Genomic DNA, 21,202 nt, shown 5'->3' with positions numbered 1-21,202 from the left:
CCAATTAAGTTAATTTTTTTAAAAAATTAAGGTCCGGTTCGAAAAAATTTTTTGCACAAGTTGTCCGACCTGATTTATACTTCAGTCTCCATCCCAATTCTATTCAAAAAATTATTGCTTAATAAACACGTGTATTTATTATCCCCCCCCCCCCCCAAATCAATAAATTTATTTAAAATTATTGAGTTTTCTTTTTTTAAAATAAATTATTCTAATTTTTAAATTTATTATTGAATATTATTTTTATTATTACTAATTAATATAATTGTAAAAAGAGAAAGAAAAGGGATCTCATAAAGATAGATTGAATGGAGGAGATATTTAGCAGACACGAACCAATCAATATTTAATTTAATTATCTAGCGAACGAAAGAATCCTTAACTCATTCAACATAAGACTTTTAATTATTTATTTTTGTTTATTCATCAAAAATTTATTTATTTTTTTTATTATTAAAATACCAACAAAGATATCATCTATCCATAATAAAACATCGTTTTAAAAAATTAAAATTAAAATGTTACAAATTATATAAAAAAATTTTAATAAAATATTAATAAAATCAGTTGGTTTTTTTAAAATATTTTCTTTCGTTTTAAATTTAATGTTTATTTAAATTTTTTCAACCATGTGATTTAGATTATAATAAAAAAAAAGTCAAAATATATAGAATCTAATATTATTATATTATACAGATAATTATCGAAATTAAAAAAAAATGTTTCATTGACAAATTGCAAAGTTTGCATATTATTTGAATCTATTATTATCCATCAATCCAAAATCGTCTGATTAGGAAAATTTTGCATCCCAAGAATAAAAATCATTCTTAATAACGATGATCAGGAGAATAAGGTGGTAATATTTATTTTTAAAAAAGCACGCTCTGTTCTTAATCATTCCTTCTTACCTCAATCTTCAAGATTTTGAAAAAGAATTATAATCAAATCATCAATTCCATATGTTAATGTATATCACTTATAAAAATAATAGAACATTGAAGCTAAACGTAAAAAATTATCCCAAACTTCACGGTGAACGATAGTTGAAAAATCATTATTCGTTCTGAAAATTACTCATAATAGTTTTACATAATATTACAAATGCCGTATCTTTCGAGAAAAGCGAAAGAAAGAATACGAAAAAGCGAAAAAAAAATACTCACAGGCGTTATTATTTCCACTGTCGTAGGATTTGTTTTGACGTGCATCGCGGTGTCAACGTCATATTGGATCATTTTAAAAATGCGCATTCCCTATTACATGAACGAGACGAACAACTATTTTATATCCAGTCATTCCGGTCTATGGAAATATTGTCTCAAATCTCGAAATATTTCTCGATCTAAGCACTCCCCCAAAAAGCCAATTCAAGGTTTAAAAATTTTTTTTTACTTTTTAAGGCTTTATTCAAAATATCAAAAATTTTGATTCGCTGAAACTAATAAAAATAAATAAATAAGCTATTTTAAATAAAATTTTCAAAAATTAAGCATCCGATGTTATTAAATTTAAACTTCTGAAAGTTTTATAACTATGCAAATCTTTAAAATGGATTAAAGAGTATTTTTACTGTTACTTTACAAAAAGAAACTCAAGTGATATATTACTAAAAAGCAGGAATTCATGAACCGAACCGTGAAACCGGTATTAACCGTTATTATTTATTGTACCTGAACCGTTATAAATTTGTCATCCGAACCTGAACCACTAAAGATACATGTTAACGGGTTTGAACCTTTTGATATTTTAACTCTTTTTAACCCTTTCGCGCCCGACTTTTTTCCCTCGATGAAAAATTTTTTTTTTAAGAGTTATTTATTATAGACACAAATAACACATTTTCATCAAAAATACTTATTTCGAGTATTTCTATCAAACAATGATTCCAATTGTTATCAATGGGCAAAATGCAAGTTCATTTAAAAAATATTTTATTTCATATGAAATAACAAATAACAATTTCGTTTATTATTTAAAAATAAATAAATATTACATTTTTTGCAAATAATTCTTGAATAGGCTTCTACGCAATACTTGCACCTTTGCTTAATACTTACGGGCATTGGGAAATGACCTACTTGGTCATATCTTATATCCGATATGGGGGCAATGTTGATAGCTTTTCATCTTTTAACATCTATGCGAAGGTCTGCCGGTTTTCTTTGTATTATCCTTTCGTGCAAGCATCAACCCTTTTGCTATCTGCGATTTAAATACCAGTAAAGGCATAAATTTTATATTATTTAACGCTTTCATATGGCGTCTATATAGGAGCCAGGCATTTACCACACAAGAATCCAGTAAATGGAAAACCATTCGCATATAAAATCGTTTCCATTTAATATCTGTCCCATATAACTCCACCAGCATATCGTGAAGATCTCCTCCACCCATTCCCTTATAGTTTTTAATTATTGCGGGCATTTCTACATTTATAAAGACTTTATTTCCGGATCAAAAGGAAACGGTTGCAGGACATAGTTTCCGCTATTTGTAGAATAGATGTTTCAACAGACCAATATTGTCGTATAGAAGGCATCTTAACTATACTAGTATATAAATGTATCCCAAATTTTTCAATTTCATCACTATCTGTATTTATAGATTTACCGGAACATTGGAATGAATAATTATTTGTTTCCGATACAAAATTACTGATTATCTGATTGTCAAAAAATTTACGAAAATATGTTAGTGGAGTTGAATCCTCTTCAGGAATTTCTAATATAGGGATATATTCTGTATTCATATTTCCTATGTCTTTCTTAGACCACATGGGGTTATCTTTTATTTTAATTATAGAAGTATCTTCTATTATATGCTCCACATCAAGGCCTAGTTGATTTGTAATATAAGATGAAGTCGGCAAATCATCTGCCAGCAAAGAATAATAATTGTCTTCTTCGTCTGAGCCCTCTATATCAGCCTCAGATATATCACCCTCGGGGAGTGTAGTTATATCTAAATGCATATTGATATAAAAAGCATTTCATATTACATGTTATTTATATAAAATACTTATTAGAACCTCTCCCTATATCCAAGAAAACCCACTAATAGATATTAGATAATCAATATAGGTAACTATTATCAAAATCTAATCTAATTACCCCCCCCCTTCCGTTTCGATAATTTTAAATCTAAATATCCTAAATAATTTGCCCAAAATTTCCATTTATTGATAAAAAATATTTTAGTGCACAAGAAATGACCAATGATGCCAAATGGCATTATGTTCAATTTACAACACATAAAATGATTAAAAAGATGATAAATAATAAAATTATTACTTATATTTTTAGCAAGATTTGATAACCAGAAATATGAATTGAAATTTTGGCGCGAAATTGGTACGAAAAACTATAATATGATATAATAACATATGTAACAAAGCGAGTTATTGATAAAATACGAAACAGCAAATATTAAAAATTAAAAATATATTTCAAAAGTTATCAGTGGTTATTTTTAATGCATAAAAAATACTATTGAAAAATTATGATTCCAAAAGTTATCCATGGGCGCGAAAGGGTTAAGATGATTAATAATCAGTTTTGACTCATAAATTATTTTTAGAGTTGTTGTATATTGCCATTTGACGATGCGAGCTACCTAATTTAGTATATAGTTCTGATTAAATTTTTTCCCTACCCGGCCCGTTTCCAATTTTAAGGTTGCCCAGTCCGGTTTTTTTAAATAAAAGACTAAACCGAAAAATATATAATTGAACACCAAAATAAACAACTATTTATAATATTGGGGATTAGTTAAATTTAAAACATTACACTTTATGGATTATCACTTCTATCAAATATCACATCAATAACAGCCAAATAGTTTTTTTGCCCGGCTTAATTTTTTTACCCGGCCCGGCCCAGATAAAAATTTTTGAGTGCCAAGCATTGGACTACTCCATTACCTCTCGTCATTGTAAAATAAAGATATTTCATAGTCGAAAAGAAGATATGCAAAAAATGCAAAACTTAGGAATGTTTCTTAGACATTCTCTAAAGATCTCACATTTAAAAAATCTCCATTTTTTCTAGTGATTATAAGAATCAATTGGTTTTGATATTAATTTCCCTAACTATCAACATCAATATTATTTTTGGTGAATATGCATGAAATATTTTCCAGTTTTTCGCTTTTACAAATTGCGATTTCGAAAGGGAACACAAAAATTTTTTAAAAGATTGCTAAATTTAATATTAATCATATATACTCTATAGGATATTCTTGAATAGTAAAATTTATTCTTGTATTGCTAGGCTGCGTCTTAACTCGTTTTAATTATTGTTCTTTATTCAAAGAGCAACCAGGACACTCCCCCCCCCCTCCCCCTTCATATTTAAAAAAAAATTATTAGATGTGACATAAGATGGATGATATTATAATGTGCTTTTTTATATTATAGTCTAAAAATTACATGCTATTTAGAGACAGATATATAAAAAGAAAATGAAAATCTAGGTAGAGCACACCCTTATATTTATTTATTTATAAAATTAGCTTTAAAAAAAATTAGCCTTAAAAATAATGCTTTAAATTTGAATTATGTTGATTTATATTACAATATATAAAAAATCTAAATCATGCATAGTGTTGTTAAACGGCTAACTCAATATTTTAGTCAGAAAAATATTGCCTAAGCCTCCAGATTTCGCTAATAGATGTCCTAACCTTTGTTCCTTCTACAAAAAAAATTTTCAGGCTTGCGTAATATTATTCTGGATAAAATGCTCAAAACGAACCTTTTAACAACACTAATCTGGCACATCGCAAATCTTTGATTTTTCGTAAAATTTTCAAGCCCCGACATTAAAGTTTTGATATATATATTTTTTAAATTTCAAGCTATTATTTTGATTTACTATTTGAAAATAAATTACAATATATGTTAATTTCTTTTTATTTTAAGAGCTGTCTAACTGAAATACTAAATCTATAAATAATATAAAAAAAAATATTTAACAAACTTATTTATGATGTTGTCCAATAACAAACACACAATACAGATATATCAAACAGAATGATTTATAAGACTGTAGTTGTAGAAATAGATAGTCATAGAGGAGAGATATAAGAGTAAGAATGACTTTGGGAAAATATCAAATATTTATATTGAAAAATGGTAGGAAAATTCGAATAAAAATGCGTGCCATGTCGGACTTTAAGTAAAATTTTAACTGTCTTAAGTTTCTGGTCGGGCCTGACTTTGCTTAAATTTCCGGCTCTTATAAGCAATTTAACAGGCTGGACGGCAACTTGCAAAAATTCTTAAAGGGTTAGCTTTGCATACCTCTAATTTATATTCCGCGTGGATATAGGGCAATGTCTTTTTTCATAGCGAGAAATAATTCCTAAAAAATATAACACGGAAATAATCATTTATGCAAAAAATTACATTTTTTTTAAAAATGGCGTCAGAACTCTAAGGTTAACATCTCGAAGGTCAATCCTTTTTTTGCTAAAACCAATTTGGTATTAGAGGCATTTTTCAGTAAAATTTAATAAAAATTGACCTGATTACCTCATCTCAACACTTGCTCTAACTTATCAAAACATCACTTTATAATTGTATCCCTATTTCTTTATCAACGCATCGCAATATATGTTTTTCAAATTTTATCATATCGCTATCATCTTAATTTATATCTATTTATTGGCTTAATATTGTAATAACACTGCGTTAAATAACGCAACGCTCAAACTTAGAGCGTTTCTATAAATGGGGCCTTTATTTTAGTGAAAATTTGGGAGTTATAATTTCTTTATAAATGTTGTCCAAAAGCGTCACTATCATTTAGTAAATTCCAATCGAAAACTCTGCTCTATTTTCTCATTGACTAATACAGTCTTACCTTGATAAAGAAAAAATCATAAAATTCTCATGGACGTTTTATAACCTTAAATTTAACATTTTAAAAGCCAAACAATATGGGGAAGGATGGCTCTATAAACTGAAAAAATAAAACCGCTTAATAAATTCTCCATGGACTTGGCAAGGGCGAACCGGTTTTGGACAGGGCAAGTCGGTTAACTTCTATCACAACAAAGATAGGAAATTAACTTCACTAATCACTTTTTTTAAACTTGTCAATATTATTTAAATTTTTTTGATTTTCGATAATTTATATAAAAAATCAATACACCATAGCTTATAAATAAGATATATCATGTTAAAAAATATTAATTATGTTTTTGTTTTAAAATAAGGCTACCAAATTTTTTTAAAAAATAAATATCTTGTTAAAGGTAAATATGCTTAGGTACCCATATAGTTTGAACGAAATGACTCTCACAATTAAGCTAATGATTAAAAAAAAAAAAATCTATAATGTTAATAAGCATGTTAAAGATGAGTGGGAAAACATAATGCATATGATATATATAACACCTCTTCCGCAAAGAATACCACAATACCCCTGCGGAGATCGTTGACTGCGCCCTCGTTTAAATTTGAAATAATTCACTCAACTCCTGGGGACCAGCCCCAGATCCACGTATTCTCCTAGGCTACTTCCTCATCGCGTATGGGACTCGGAAGAAACACTTTTTATTGTTTTTATTCTTAAGTTTTAATTTTTATTTATTATTCTACATCTAAAATCCTTATTAAGAATTTATTTCAAATTTTTTATTTTTACAATAATCTTAATAAAATTTTGAAGTAATCATTCTGCTGATTACGCCACCCACTGTGGATATTCCACATGATCAGATTCTTACCTCAAAGATCTTGGGGCAAATGAAGTTATGGCGGGCCCCTCCCTTAATTTATGCCTATATTATGTTCCTACTATTACAGATTAGCTTTGCGTCACTATCTATGACTAGCCTATACATTAATTTTATTATAATAGATATAAAACATTGTTAAATATAATTTTTTTCATAATTATTATATAATATTTTTTTCTGAATAAAAATGGCTATTTTATTGAATTATAAATGATACCTTTAAAAAAATATTTTTTTAAGGGTTTATATAAAATGTAATTCTCAATAAAATCATTATATTATATTTAGAAAAGATAAGTTAGACATAATAATTTCTAAATTGTTTGGACATGCACATTTTTTATTTAAAATTCCCACTATGTATATTTTGTATGACTAAAGGTTTACATCAGGAGCCTTAGATTAAGGGGTAGTGGGGGGGGGGGGGGTCATAAGAATTTTTGTTTGAGAATCCTTAAATAAATTATTTTATTTAATCATAGCTTAATTGTGAGAGTCATTTCGTTCAAACTATGTGGGTATCTAAACATATGTACCTTTAACTAGATATTTATTTTTAAAAAAAATTGGTAGCCTTATTTTAAGCTAATCCATTAGTTTAAAAAAAAATGTTCATATTTTTTCCTATAGAAAGAGTATTCAGCAAGGTAAGTTTATTTATTTTATAAAATTCATTTAATTTAAATAAACTTTATTAATATACTAAAACGAAAATCGAATTTAGAAAACAAAAGTGAACAAAGAGAAACAAAAACATAATTAATATTTTGTAACATAATATATCTTTATTTATAAGCTTATTTTGTATTGATTTTTTATATATATTACCGAAAATCAAAAAAATTTAAATAATATTTGATAAATTTTTTTAAAAAAAGGTGATTAGTGAAGTTAATTTCCTATTTTTGTTGTGATATTATTAGAGGTCAACCGGCTCGCCCTGCCCAAAACCGGTTCGCCCTTGCCAGGTCTGCTAAGAATTTATTAAGCGGTTTTATTTTTCAGTATATAGAGCCATCCTTCTCCATATGGTTTGGCTTTTAAAAAGTTAAATTTACTGTTATAGAACTTCTATGAGAATTTTATGATTTTCTTTATATAGGTAAAACTGCTTTAGTCAATGAGAAAATAGAGCATAGTTTTCAATTATGTTGAATTTTGGAATTTGCTAAATGATAGTGCACACTCCTTTGGACAACATTTATAAAGAAATTATAACTCCCAAATTTTCACTAAAATAAAGGCCTCATTAATACAAACGCGCAATGTTTAAGCATTGCGTTTATGATAATTTGAAAAACATATATTGCGATGCATTGATAAAGAAATATGCGTTACAATTATAAAGTTATGTCTTGATAAGCTAGCGCAAGTGCTGAGATGAGGTAATCAGGTCAATTTTTATTAAATTTTAAAAATTGGCTCATTCCATCCTATTACAGATTAGCTTTGCCTTATGCTTATCCTATACATTTATTTCATAATAATTAGGCATAAAAATTATTAAATTTAATTTATTTCATAAATTATTATTTTAATTAATGGCTATTTTATTAATTGTAAAAATTATATTTTTTAAAAAAATATACTACTTCTAAAGGTTTATATAATGTTATTCGCAAAAAAATCATTACCATTATATTATAAAATAAAATAATTTTGACATTATAATTTCTAAGTTATTAGGACATACAAAAGTTAATTTAAAATTATATTGACGTCATCGGCATGTTTCATGGAGAATTAATTTTTGACTCTATAAATGGATAATTATTTGAAATCCTCATTACGCATGCCCAGAGTTGATAATTACTGAAATGAAATACTTTTCCAAGTAAAACAAAGTATCTCTAAATATGATCTCAGTTTTCAATAAATTGTAGTTAGTCGAGGGGATTATGTAAATATATAAACTATGTTAGTGATTCATTGATAAAAAGTGTCCATACATAGGAGTCAGCTGTAGTGTCATTTTTGCGCGTTGAGCTTGCTTCTTATTTATCATTATAAAAAATGCAAATTAATTTCATTTAATCGACTGTCGCTACTCCGATTTTTATGTATAGACACTTTTAAATGCATTTAATGAATGAATCGCCAATCTAGTAGTATATATATACATCATTAGTCGCAGGCTAAAAAATTAAACACTCAATTATTATTAAAAATAAAAATATTTTGTAAAATGAATAATTATGTAAATGTACTTAAATACCAGGAAACATTATAATTTTAATATTGAAAATATCAAGCCAATAATCTTGTATAATGTGAATTATAAGCAGGCAGGAAGCATTATAAATTAATATATTATATTCGAACTCTATTACCATTACCATATCCCCCTCCCCGATTTATTGGAATATTTCATAATTTAATAATATATTTATATTCTAAAATAGACAATTTAATTTTTCAGCATATGCTATAACTAAGGAAATTTTCTTATTGAACCAGAGATATTTTCAATTACGATATAACATAATTTTTATTATTATACTTTAGATTTGAGGTCTGAAATAGGCGGTTAGCCCGCCTAAAAGATTTTAAACATTGAGTGGGTGAGTTAAAAAATATTTTAAAAAAATTCCAAATATAAATTCTATTCTTCCTCTTCAAATTATTGAATATATATAAATATATTTTTTAAAAAAAGATTAAATAAAATCAATAAATTTTTTTAAAAAAAAATATTATTTAATTTATAACTGACCTATTTTATCTTCTTTTTTTCACAAAACCATTCCTATTTTATGGTTTATTTTAATTATTATTTTCATACAAATATATGCCCATTTTTTTTATTATAAGATTAGTTATAGAATAATTGTTAAAAACATACACTATTCTGGACTCGCCCACAGGTTTTTTTGGCTGACTTAGGTACGGGCCCAGATGAGGAAACTTGATTTAATAAATAGCTCGGTTTAGTTTAGATTTGGCACATGAAATTTACTAGAATGCTTTACTTGGCTCACCGGAATAAAACCGTTTCGGGTTGGGGAATGGAATTAGTTCAGAATTCAGAACCCTGCTCCATAACCCGCTTATAAAATTTACGTTTATATGCTGTTCACAGAAACTAAATCATGCAAACTCAATTCTTTCGGTCCGAGTTCCATCGGCGCCAGATTTTATCTATAGACCCGAGCCTAGCCCGACTTTATCTTTTTAGGCATAAGCTGGACGTGGCCTTATTATTTATATATTTTTTGGCCTGGACTTCTAGCCGATTTGCAAAGCTCTACTCATGGATATGATCGTTTACAATAATTATCCATTTTGAACCTTTACCCGTTTTTCCTATCTCTTTTAACAAAAATTATAATCGGGTGTATTATATTGCTTCAAAATTTGATCACTGAAAGAAGGAAACAAGTAAAGAATCAAGATCAAAATAATCTGGTTTGTCTATAAAAATTGAAGAAATATAGTCATTTAAAACGAAATGAGGCCACAAATTTTAATGATTTTTTTAAAAAATACTCATTTATACTCTCGTGTTATTTTAAAGCTTTATTCTATTTCGATTGTATACTTATTCTCAGTTTTATAAACACGAATAGGAAACAATTATAAACCTTATCCCCCTATCTCCAAACTTACTCTAAAAAAAATTAATTAAATAAAAATAATTATACCAATTATATTAATATAAATGAAAAATAAATGAAAAATAAATGCCAAAAAAGAAATATTTTGAATAAAAGCAAAATTTAAAGAATTTTATAATTTACAGCATAACATCTTCTTTCAATGGTAATTTTAACAACGTTTGTCCAGTTTAACATAATCATTCTTTAAAAAAATGTTCAGGAGAGACACAAAAGAAAGCGTTTTTAATAAATCGTATTTTTAAATAGAAAAATAATAAATGTAATAAAAAATACATGTTTCTAATAATTATTAAAAAGTAGTGGCGTAATATTTTTCCATAAAATATGTTTTATTATTAAAATATGAGCATTTTTGGAAACAGTCTTATGTTTCACAAGTGATTTAAAAAAAACATGTTTCTAATAATTAGTAGGATTTGAACTTTTAGGTGAAGATAGAGAACCTATAATTATACACCTTTCTGCAAAATAAAAAAACATTTATTGAAAAATATTTACTTACGAGGTCTTGCAGTTGAGGACGACGATATTCGTTTCGTATTTTACGAATAACGAATAATAAAATTATTCTAATCGAATGAAATAATAATATATCGTTCTATTGAATTCAAAAATATTTAAAATTACGTGAAAATATTCAAAAAAATATATATTTTCGAATCGATCGAAGTTTCATTATTCATACGAATAAGGAATTATTCGTTTAATACGAATGCGAATAATAGCAATATTCGATTCGTAAACTCGAATAGCAATTATTGGATATTTTTTTAGACATTTGCTGGTACGGAAATTTGGTTCCAACCAATTTTAATAAAATTGCCGTATCTGAACCGCACTAATGACTTTACAGTAGGGATGGAAAAAGCGTGCTAAAGCCATGTCTAAATTTAATTTGCACAATAATTTAAATTATTCCATAATTTTTAAATTTTTTTTATCTTGACATATGAATTCAGAGCCCTCAAGACTGAACTCTATACCCTCCCCCCTCCCATTTGCATTTGAAAAAACATATATTACAACCTTGTGAAGGTTTGCTCTGTATATATAATTTAAGATTTTCCTTTAAAATTTCTTTTGTCATCTGAATCCAGAGCCCTCTAGGCCCTCACCCCTTAAAACCCAGAATAGTGTTGTAAACCTATTTGTATCGATTTTTAAACTGCTCGATTTAGCCAAATAATATTATATAAACCTCAAGATTTGGTAAATAGCGGCCTAAATTATTCTATCATTTATGAACAAAATCTCTAGATTACATAATATTATTTTGACTTATCCAGAACCCAATGACGTCGAGACTTTCCTAAAAGTAGCCCCCCCCCCACCCGCCTCATTTGAATAAAATAAATACATTTTAGTGATTATGATTTCTTAATAAAAGAAATATTATCTCCAATAGAATAATATCAGATACCAAGCCCAGGTTAAAATTTTAGACCACGCCCGAATTTTTTTTATTTTTGTTTATTTTTATGTTTCGCACCCAGAATTGTTTCGAAAGGAAATTGAAAATATCAGCATATAAATGAATTCTCCCGGCTCCATTTTAAAAAAATAGCTATCCCAATATTTTAGTCAAAAAATAATTACGCAAGCCTGGAGAATTTTCTATATTGATAGTAAGAAAGGTTTGGACATCTATTAACGAAATTTCGAGGCTTGCAATTATTATTTTGTTTAAATTCTTAATTTAAAATCGTAAAATTGAGCCGTTTAACAACACTTATCTCTGAAGGATCTAAATCGTAGCGAATATTGATGCAAGTTCGATTTTTTAAAATAATAATAGGTTCGAGTTGAACCTTTAAAAACCAGTTTAAACCTTTTTGTATACAAGTGTTTATTAGAATTATGTTAAAAATATTTGTAATTTAAGCTATAAAATCCATTTGATCGTGTCCTAGTTCGTCCTGTTGTTTAAAGGCTCAATTTAGCCAATTACAAATTAAGCTATTGGCGGTAGCTGGTACAGTCAAATAGTAATATACAAAAATATCTAAAATAATTTCTGATTTATCCATCAAAACTTATTTTAATCATCTATAAAATAATGGAAAATATCAAAAGGTTCAAACCGCCTGTTCACAGGTATCCTTAAAGTTTAGGTTCTTGGTGTGACAAATTTTAACGGTTCGGTTTAGGTTCAGTAAATAATAATGGTTGATACCGGTTTAACGTTTCGTTCAGTTCGGTTTGCGTCCCTGAATTCTTCATCATATTTTCCAACATTAATTGATTAAATGTCATAATTTTTAAGAAATCGTCCCAACCTAGGTTTTTTAAATTACGGCCTGGATACGAGTCGGGCTTTAGTCCGGGTCTGTAGGTCTTTGAATAATATAATTATATAACCAAAACCCAAAACATATAAAGGCATTGTAACTAAAAATAAAGTTTAAAAATTATACATTCATTTATTCTAGAAGTATGTTATTACCACCCAATGTTTCCCTCTAAGGAAGAAATCGCGGAAAATCCTAGAACCGATGAAACAAGCTTACGTAATATTAATTTATTTATAACGAATATATTTTATTTTACCCCCCCCCCCTGATGGGTCATTCCATGTCAAATCAACCATGATTCGACCGACCACCTCCGATTTTTTTAAAATCTGGTAATGATGTAACTAAAATAGCCAAAATTTTAGCCTACTGATATTTTTGGAGATATTAGTGTTCAAAGTGACAAAAATATTTTTACCATTATTTGCCTTCATTCAATTATGCATAATACTATAATTGTAAATAACAAATTAGTATCAAAATTATGTACAAAGATTACACTTTTAGATAAGAATATTTTTTTTTTATTTTTCCAATTTCCAGCCTCTAATAATATATTATTATAAATCCGCTTATTACCAGATTTATAATGACCGAAGGACACATTAATCTTTATATTATTTTATGTTAATTACCTATCAAGATGTAGTGTTCATTTATATATTATTTTTACCTTAAATAATATAATTTGTAGTTTTATTTTGGAAATCAATTTCTTATCACATAATTTGTAGTCTATTTTGTTACTCAATTTATCAATAGTCAAATATTGAAATATCTTCAATGATCCAATATAAAATATATCTACTAAATGATTAAAATTCAATTTAATCCAAAACCGAAGCCCGGAAAAAAACTTTCAGAAAATAAAATCTCCAGAAAAGACCCTCATGAAAAAAACGTCCGGAATTTTTTCCCATGTTTATCAAATTTAGTTAAGACCTTATAATAAAGGCAATTTTTATTTTTATTCATAATGGATACACTCATTTTAATAAGATATTATGTATATACAAATTCAATATAATAATGATTCAAGTTAACATCGAATATAGAAAAATATCTTTTATAAAATCTGGAAGCACCTCATCACGGTATTCCTCGCAAAGTTTCTTTAACCTAATCTAGTATTATAACTGCGATTTAGTTCTCCGGGAGCCACCTCGCATTTCATTTTTTAAATTAATATTCAGATTGATGGGTGTTTATTATTTTCTACCAGATTAGAAAAACGATGATTCAATACTTCACATTGATTAATTCTGCGTTCTACGTCACACAGAGTGCTCTGATTCACATTCCAGGTTTCCGGAGGAAATCGAGGCTCAATTCATCATGTCTGGACTGGAACTCTTGCGACCTCCCTTGATACTCTATTAATATAATTTTTAAACATGCTGTCGAATTAGCCATTAAATTTAAGGATTCCTCCTTTGCAATACGTTCTTCAACATGTGAGCCATTCAAATAATAAAAATCTTTTAGTTCTGGGAACCACAATTTGCCCACTCACCTATAATATTAAAATTTTTATGAATATAATTATATTAAAATTAATACCTTCAATAACTAGGTCTTCCAAATTCACAAGAGATGAAGGATTGTGCTTTGCCTTATTTCCCATCCCTCTTTGATTTGAAGATCTCGTGGAAGAGATCATATTTTATGTGAGAGGATTTCAAAAACGTTATTTATAAGCGTCAAATTTGATTTTAAAAAAATACTATTTGTTTGAAATTTTTTTGAAAGGAGGGGGGGGGATTCCTATTACTTCCAATACCTCATAATAACAAACCCATGGAATTGATAATGAATGATTACGATATTTAAAAAATATATATTATTTCTTTTACATAGAGTAAATAAAATACATGGTCAACGACAGGTTTATTTATGTATTTATATATTTTTGTTTTAAAACAAAAAAACAAAGTATATTATTATTATGCTTGAAATTATGTATTTTAATTAAGCAAAATAAAGCATGTATAAGAAATACTAATTTCATTTTTATTAAAAATTTAGTAGACATTAACTTATTCAAATTATTACTTTATTTGTAATTTATTATGAAATTACCATATAACATACATTGAATATTAATAAAATATGTCCAACCAAGTTTAGAGTAGGAATCAGAATCTTGTATTTTATGTATGGCGCCCTGCAAACGATATCTCTGCAGGTCTCTGAAAAATATTTTCTATTGAATTCGGATACATTTTACTTCTAAATTGATGTATTGCTGTCGTCGGAATCATAGTGAATTTTCTGTGTTACAAATGTCGGTCCAGTTTTTGAAATCTTTCTCTGAGTAGTATTTCTTCGTCATCATAATTTTTTTGGTTATATATTCAAAATATATGCCATTAATATTATGTTTAACGAATTCGTAAAAATTCACACGGTATTGTTATTTGCTCTGAGTAAGGTCTTTGTAAACCTGCTAAGGCATTGATAAATTTATCTAAGGGCTTGGTGATTGTTTCAAGAGTGGTTCTATCTACGGTTAGCCACTGTTCATTAATTTAAATTTTGGTGGTAGCTACAAACAAATATATTATGTGTACAACTATCTCTCAAGAGTATACAATTTTTTGAGCAAATACTTGCAAATTTCGAATATCCAATTTTAAAATCAGGCCTCATTTCTCTAAAAAATATATAAATTCTTTCAAATTATTTAAAATTAAACTCTTTTGTTCAGTATTCTCTTCTCCGTCTTTGGTCGAAATCGAAACGCAATCTTTCTTGCTTGGCATAATTCGGCTTTAGATATTGAAAGAAATCCATTTTCCGCTATCAGTAATTTAACATGTCCTGTGATTTCTAGGAAACTATAGCTTTATACTTCTGGAGTACATATTATTGGAATAGGGTTCAATCCTTTTTCTTATTTAATATATATATAATCTTTCAATAATTGTTGCTTAAATGCTTATGATGGATTTGGGGGCACTGTTAAAAAATTAGTCGCCAGTAGCGTCACTAGGGGAGAGGGCGCTCGGGGGCTCCAGCCCTTTGAAAAATTTGAAGAACCCCCTCCTCAAAATTTTGAATTTTTTTATACCACTAAAAAAAAGGTATTAGGATAATGTTAGCTCAATTAAAAGATTATTTTGAACTCCCTGAGATTGTAAAGGCTAGTGTTGACCCTGTTAGCCGATAAATTTATAAATACCTTACAGCAAATAACATCATATGAATTATACGAATTCGCTAATGATAATATTAATGGCATATATTTTGAATATATGACAACTCAAAAATTATGATGACGAAGAAGTTCTATTCAGAGAAAGATTTTCAAAAACTAGACCGATACCTGGAACACAAAAAATTCACACCATGATTCTGACTGATCTACATGAATTTAGAAATAAAATTTATTCGAATTGCAACACTCTTTACTTGCCAAAATGTCATATCCTTAACATTAATTTCACAGTTAACTTCTACTGTCCGTATATATTATCATCACAAGAAAGTAAAGGGGTTAATGATGCTTACTACCAAGTGAATGTATGGAAATATTTTAAATACCAATCTAATTTGCTAAATATCGACCAAAATTTATTAAAATGTAATAAGACCCTTATTATTTAATATATTAATACGGAATCACGTGGTCGAGTCCGGCCTTCTATATATCATCCCCCCAAGGATGGAACCACCAAGTTACAATAAGAAAAAAAACATGATCATTCCCGGGATTCGAACCCGGGAGCATAGGATAAGTAAGCCAAGCTCTTGCCTACTAGGCCATAGAGGCTTTCCAAAAATCACGATTTTTCAAATATATATTATAAATATATTTGGTAGTGCCTATCCAAATGAAAAATGAACAAAATTCAAATTTGATAGATGGTACCTTAAAGGTACCAAGCATCATTAACCAAGTAAAGGCGCTTACGAAAAATTACAATCTTTTATTAGTGAATTATATATTCGATTGCGCTTAAGGAAAATAAGAATCTTTTAATAGTGAGTTATATATTCGATTTTAAATTTAATATTATAACAATTATTTTTAATATTTATGGCAGCATATATGAAATACACAAGATTCTCATATATTAACTTTGAATTTGATTTCACATTTATTTTATAAATATTCATTTAATAAATGTTATATGGGCAAATTTATAAGAAATTATAAATGAGGTAATAATTACCAAGTTTTAAAAAAATCAAAGGAGGTCGGCCGAAAATCTCATTTTTTTGCTCATTTGACATCGAAAGACTAATCTATAATTTTACGCCGGTTAAATTGGTAATTTTATTTTTTTTTGACCATCACAAAGATTCATTTATAATCGCTATAAGGCGGATTAGGCTTATTTAAAAATAAATCGAGTAACGTATACGAATAGTAAATTATTATAATAATAAAAATAATTCTTTTTATTCCGAATAATTGGAAATTAGCGGAATAAAAAAAAATTATATAAATTCTGTCAATATATTTTCATATAAATTATTTTATAATTAAATCGAAGAATAGTGCGGCCTAATGCGGAGTTGTTCCTTTTCTCTTCCATTAGTCCTGGCCCGAATCATCGAATATATAATCATTTTAATTAGTGATCTGCGTTGGGCTTAATTTTTAAACCCGACCCGGTCCTATTTTTTAAAAATAAATTGGCCCGAACCCGTGTGGATTTTTTTATTTATCCCGAAGCCCGCCCCAAAATATATTTGTTACCCCGACTCGGCCCGAATCTATTTCAATAATAAGAAGAATTTTTAAATATTAATTTTAGAAAATAATTCTAACAAATAAAAAATATATTATTGCCTTGTTTCTTGCAAAAATTTTAAAATATATTAATTCATTTCTCAAAATTGATAATATTATATTTAAAAATTTAATCCCGGCTCGAATTTAAAAAATAAAATAATAGGCCCAATTCGGCCCGAATTGGTCGAGCCGCTTTTTGCAGTTCTCTAATTCTAAATTCTACCGCATAAAATGACTCGTTTCAAAATTTAACCTTAGCGATATATTCTCTATATTGTGTGCAGATGGATATAATAAATATTTTGTTCAAATCTTTACGATAAACCAAAATCCATATTGACCTTACCTAACCATTTGTTTGATATAGAAAAATTTCAACGTTTTAGTTAAAATATTATAGAACCTTTTGATAATTAGAAAAAAATTAATGAAAATTTGATTTTCATAAACATAAGTACACCCTTTAAAAAAATGAATACTTACACTTTAAAACAATAATATTTATAAAATAATTGATTACATTAGATTATAGCCGAGCTGAAGGAGCTTTCGCAGTGATTACAATATTTATCATGGCCATTTCGCATATTTTTTCGATATATACCTTCAAAGAACCAAGATTTATGTTTAAAAGATTAGCAGGCTTTTTGTATTTTCTAGCAGGTTTTGATGATTATATATTACTTACATTTCAATAAAACAAAACAATTATCCTCTTTTAGAGGTATGTTTAATATCAAGTTGAAATTATATTTTCTCCTAAAAATAAAACATATAAACATTATAAAAGCAATATTGATTATATATTAAGATTGCAATAATTATTTTGAGCAAAGATGAAATTTTAATATATGCGGAATTTGTAATTAAGTCGAATATTTATATAATTTATGAACAAATTTTTTTTTATAGTTATGTTAGATAGAAGGAAAAACATAATTATTATTTTGTCCTTTGAATTTATTCATTTAAGCAATGTGTTTCATTATGAGATGCAGATTGATCAGATAATACTATAAAATCTTTCAAATTTATCATCCTTCTTAGACCTAATAAAATATGATATAATCGATAATCTAAAGGGAAAGATGATCTACTCTTTTCTAGAGGAGGGGAAGGGGGGGGGGGGGTAGGAAGTAATTTTCTCTGCCATAATTTTATTGGTTTACTAATAAAGACTCTATCCAATCTGATTTTTGCTATAATTCCATCTCATACCCTGATTCATGGTTATAAAAATGTTAAAATGCTTTGATCATTCAAATTTACAGCCATTTTTAAACCAGAATCTGGACTGAAACTCTCGGGACCGTGACATATCTGGAAATCGAAAATACTTATTATAAAGTTTTCAGAAACCGGTTCCGGAACCGATTCTTATAAAAGTATATGCAATATTTTTAAAGAATTTTTTTTGATCCCTCAAACGGAATTTTGAGAAACCAAAACCTGGTATTATCGTCGTAACTGCATAAAATTTTGGAGCCAAAATCTAGAACCCACTTTTCAAAATTAAAAAAAACATAAAACTAGCTTTTATAAATATTCCAAACCCGAAACCATAACTCTTTTACTCCCATGTTCTAAACTCTGCTCGTAATGATGTAAAAAAAAAATACTATTATTTTATTTATATTTACACAAAAACTTTCCTCTATTTTTATACGTAAGCTGCCAATTGTTTCGTGACGATAGAAATGGTAATATCGTCCCATTTGTATGAAGAAAAACATTTACCCGTCGCATACCCCAAGCTGGCAATTATGCATTACGGCTACAGTTTTTATTTTACTTGCCTGGCTCTGTCCATTTACATACTGGCCAGCATCACGTTTTTGATTTACTCCCACAAACGCAAAGAAGACAAAGCACTTTCGGATGAAGAGGCCATTGAAAATAGGCCCATGAAAATTCGAAGATAAATCTTATTATCTTATTCCGTATAAAATTCGAAGATAAATCTTATTATCTTATTCCATATATAACAAACAACTCTATGAATATGAAGTGATAATTATGGTTGTATATAATTTTTAAGAATACACAACTAATGTAACTCACCCCCCCCCCCGTTAAATATAAAAATAATCTTTTATTTGTTTATCTGTATATTGATAAAATGTGTGAATATTATCTGTTAAAAAAAATTCACACCTATTTTTTAGTTATATAATTTTTTTTTGAAAAAATTAAAAATTATGCAAAACGATCTTACGATGATATTAAATTAAATTTTAATATAATTACACCATTAAGTGCAATTCATTTTTTTTGTATGTAAATTATAAATTGATCCGTCAAGAATCACAATTAAATTATATTTACATTATTATTTTTAAAAAAGAAATAAAATATATACAAATAATCAATTAAATATAAGTATAGTATATTTATAAGTTACAAAATTTGACCTAAGACATTTAAAATAAATCATATTTTTTTTTACGGATTATATTTTGAATCGAAATCATCGCAACGCGAGACCTAATAATACCATTTAGTTTATAATTCTTCGATATTTTATTTACGTTAATATACTTTTTAAACAAAATTTAACATTTTCCCCTCAGTTTCACTTTATGAACTTTCCACCCAGCACATTAAACGCTTATAAAATATTAAAATCAAATTTCGTTATAATAATCATATATTAATGACCACACGATATTTTACTTATGAAGAAATTCTCCATACTTACAATATTTTTTATAATACAACCATTTTTTTTCATTGTATTATTTTTTATTTTGAATTATAAACAAATAAACATATATACTATTATTACATAATTCAAGTAAATTTTTATAACTAACATTACCCCATAAATAAATCACGCCTAATTATTAACGCGTTAGCTATTCTTGTACGCGTTCTTAGAGCCTTATAAATCGGCTCGGCGAGCTCAAAAGTTTTGTTCGCGGAAGGGCATTACGTGTTCCGATATTTCGAATTTACGGGTATTATATTAAAACTCTAAAAGGAATATCTAATATTTTACCACTTTTATAAGGTGATCAGCTAATAAAATCCTTTAAAAAGTCATTATATGACGGTTTTTATGTAATCCAAATGATAAAAACTTCTTAAAAATATTAAATATACGATGGATAAAAATAAAATTTATATACGCGAGGAATTTCCGAAGAGAATCTTAATCTTTTCATCTTCATAGGTGTTTAGGAGGGCCAAAGCTAGTCGACGCAAAGGGTTTGTCATTCAGAGGATTTTATTTTAAAAAAGGACTTTTAGAAATTCAAATTTAATTATGTAGCATTGTTAAATATGTATATTTGAGGCGAAAATATTTTTCTTTCAGCTATTTAAATTTTTATATAATAAAATATATTTTTTAGGCAAAAATTAAAATGTACCATTATTTGGTGACTGCAATAGAATTAGGTAAAAATTAAAAAATTTTACCCATTTTTAATAATTCAAATAATGTCATTTGTCATTTTTATATGAATTATTTATATGCAAATGGTATATTATATTGAATAAAACACTGTCCATGAAAATCCTTGTAAATTTAATATTATTATGTACCACATCGCTTTCATTATCATAATCAACTAATCCGATTGGAAATTATTTTAGTAGATGTAGCTCGCTATTTTTGAAATCCTCCAATATTAAAAAATAGGTTTATTTATTCCGAAGGAAATGAAAATCTATTAATTCACATATACACAATTTAAAAAAATAAATTTAATTTAAAATAAATTTATCGCAACATATTAAAAATAAAATGAATTATTTGAATACATTTAGATTTATACATACATATTTTTGAAAATAACTAGTTACTT

General features: G+C 27.3%; 1 protein-coding gene across 1 annotated transcript; it reads left to right on the top strand.

The window, feature by feature from the left end:
- The first annotated feature begins 590 nt into the window (after nucleotides 1-590).
- On the top strand, nucleotides 591-20,339 carry LOC135931343 (voltage-dependent calcium channel gamma-7 subunit-like). The gene is made up of 4 exons (XM_065468389.1): nucleotides 591-1,375; nucleotides 12,791-12,868; nucleotides 17,919-18,056; nucleotides 19,065-20,339. Exons 1-4 carry the CDS (start codon nucleotides 1,105-1,107, stop codon nucleotides 19,313-19,315), a joined length of 738 nt encoding a protein of 245 aa, XP_065324461.1. The 5' UTR covers nucleotides 591-1,104; the 3' UTR covers nucleotides 19,316-20,339.
- The last annotated feature ends 863 nt before the right edge of the window (nucleotides 20,340-21,202 follow it).

This window comes from Gordionus sp. m RMFG-2023, chromosome 1, assembly GCF_954871325.1.
Source record: "Gordionus sp. m RMFG-2023 chromosome 1, tfGorSpeb1-WG-v2, whole genome shotgun sequence".
NCBI classification, from domain to species: Eukaryota; Metazoa; Nematomorpha; class Gordioida; order Chordodea; family Parachordodidae; genus Gordionus; species Gordionus sp. m RMFG-2023.
Note: the sequence above shows the minus strand (reverse complement) of the source record. Positions and strands in the feature narration are given on the sequence as shown.